The sequence below is a fragment of the Babylonia areolata genome, chromosome 2, assembly GCF_041734735.1.
Source record: "Babylonia areolata isolate BAREFJ2019XMU chromosome 2, ASM4173473v1, whole genome shotgun sequence".
Taxonomy (NCBI): domain Eukaryota; kingdom Metazoa; phylum Mollusca; class Gastropoda; order Neogastropoda; family Buccinidae; genus Babylonia; species Babylonia areolata.
The window spans coordinates 9,141,914-9,143,398 of NC_134877.1; the positions used below are offsets into that span (position 1 = coordinate 9,141,914).

The 1,485-nt window shown below is 37.4% G+C and overlaps 1 protein-coding gene across 1 annotated transcript in view; it reads left to right on the plus strand.

Moving 5' to 3' along the window:
* Positions 1 to 713: 713 nt before the first annotated feature.
* Positions 714 to 1,485, plus strand: part of LOC143296109 (uncharacterized) — a 111,665-nt gene continuing 110,893 nt past the window's right edge. The window contains exon 1 of the mRNA XM_076607892.1: positions 714 to 866. Coding sequence (XP_076464007.1) covers positions 714 to 866 — 153 coding nt within the window. The remainder of the gene's footprint in view (positions 867 to 1,485) is intronic.

Genomic DNA, 1,485 nt, shown 5'->3' on the forward strand with positions numbered 1-1,485 from the left:
CTTTGTGAATGGGTACAGAAGAAAACTGATGGGGCAATATCGTTGATAAAGGGGGCAATATCTGTTTGATTAAAAAGACTGTGGAGAAAAGTCAGGTTTGGTCACCTATATGATTCTTGTGATTCTTTATTATTGTCTTTTTATTTTATTTTTTATTTATTGTTGTTTGTTGTTTTTTTGTTTTGTTTTTTTTCTCAAGGCCTGACTAAGTGCATTGGGTTACGCTGATGGTCAGGCATCTGCTGGCAGATGTGGTGTAGCATATATGGATTTGTCTGATGCAGTGACGCCTCATTGAGCTACTGATACTGATTCTGATTCTTGTACCTATCTGGTCTAGATGCTTAAACTAGAGGCATTGCAATTTGAAATTTTGGTGCTTTTTTTTTTTTTTAATTAATGTATGAATGATAGTTGCTTGAAAAACAAAAATCCTTATTTGCAAATCGAAAAAAATGAAATTTAACTGCCAGGTTTTTCACTTCCCTTTGTGGGTTCTGAAACAGAACATAAACCACATAACCACCATGCATTTTTTGGTGGTTATTAAGTTTATGTTAACATGTGTTAGTACCTCATGCATATTTTTTTTTAATAACTTGATTCTGTTTGAGAGCAGCAGAGCTAAATGTATGTGCCTGAGTTAGTGTCTTGTCTCTTTTTTTTTTTTAGGATGAAGTCTAACCAGTTTCTAGGCAGCATATTGTCCATGAATGCCAGTCCTGCCAGACCTTCTCCTGCAGATGTGGCTCAGGTTGGATCTCCGCAGAAAACGTAAACGCAAAGCACCGCAGGATTTGATGGGCATCATTCCGGCTGAGAACAACAGCTTCGCTACAACTGGCCAGAGTCCTAATGTTAGCAAAGTAAGTCTAATTCATTTGACTTAGGACCTAGGGTTCAAGTCTTTCTTGTGTTCCTGTGGCTTTTTATGTTTCCCTCCTTGCCTGATCTTGCCTGCACCATTTGCATATTCATCCTAACAAGAATGCCTGCTTTCTCTCACCTGATCCCATCCTGACTTCATAGTGGTCTAGAAAATTACAGTTAAAAACCTCACAGGCAGGTGCAGTTGTCTTCAAGGCATTTTCTGAAAGTCAAAACACAAATGAATCTGTGCAATCAGTATATCTTCATTTTGTACCAAACATGTACACATTCTACACATCACTATGAGCCACAGTAATACATGCATGCATGAACATACATTGACCAGCATAAACTCATTCGTATGTGTGCCAATGCCACTCCAGTTTATTCATGAGCTCTCCACCAGCTTCAAAAATGACATTAAAGAAAACTGATAAAAAAGTAAATGATCTGTTTTTAACCCACTTTCCCCCGGGTTGCCCTGCACAAATCACCTATGAAATCCCATATCAAGGGAACAATCTTCCACTTTCTTTTTTATTTTTAGGTAATTATAAAAATATGTTGCACTGGTTAATTCACCGGGAATACTGCAAGGGTTTTGATAATTTATAT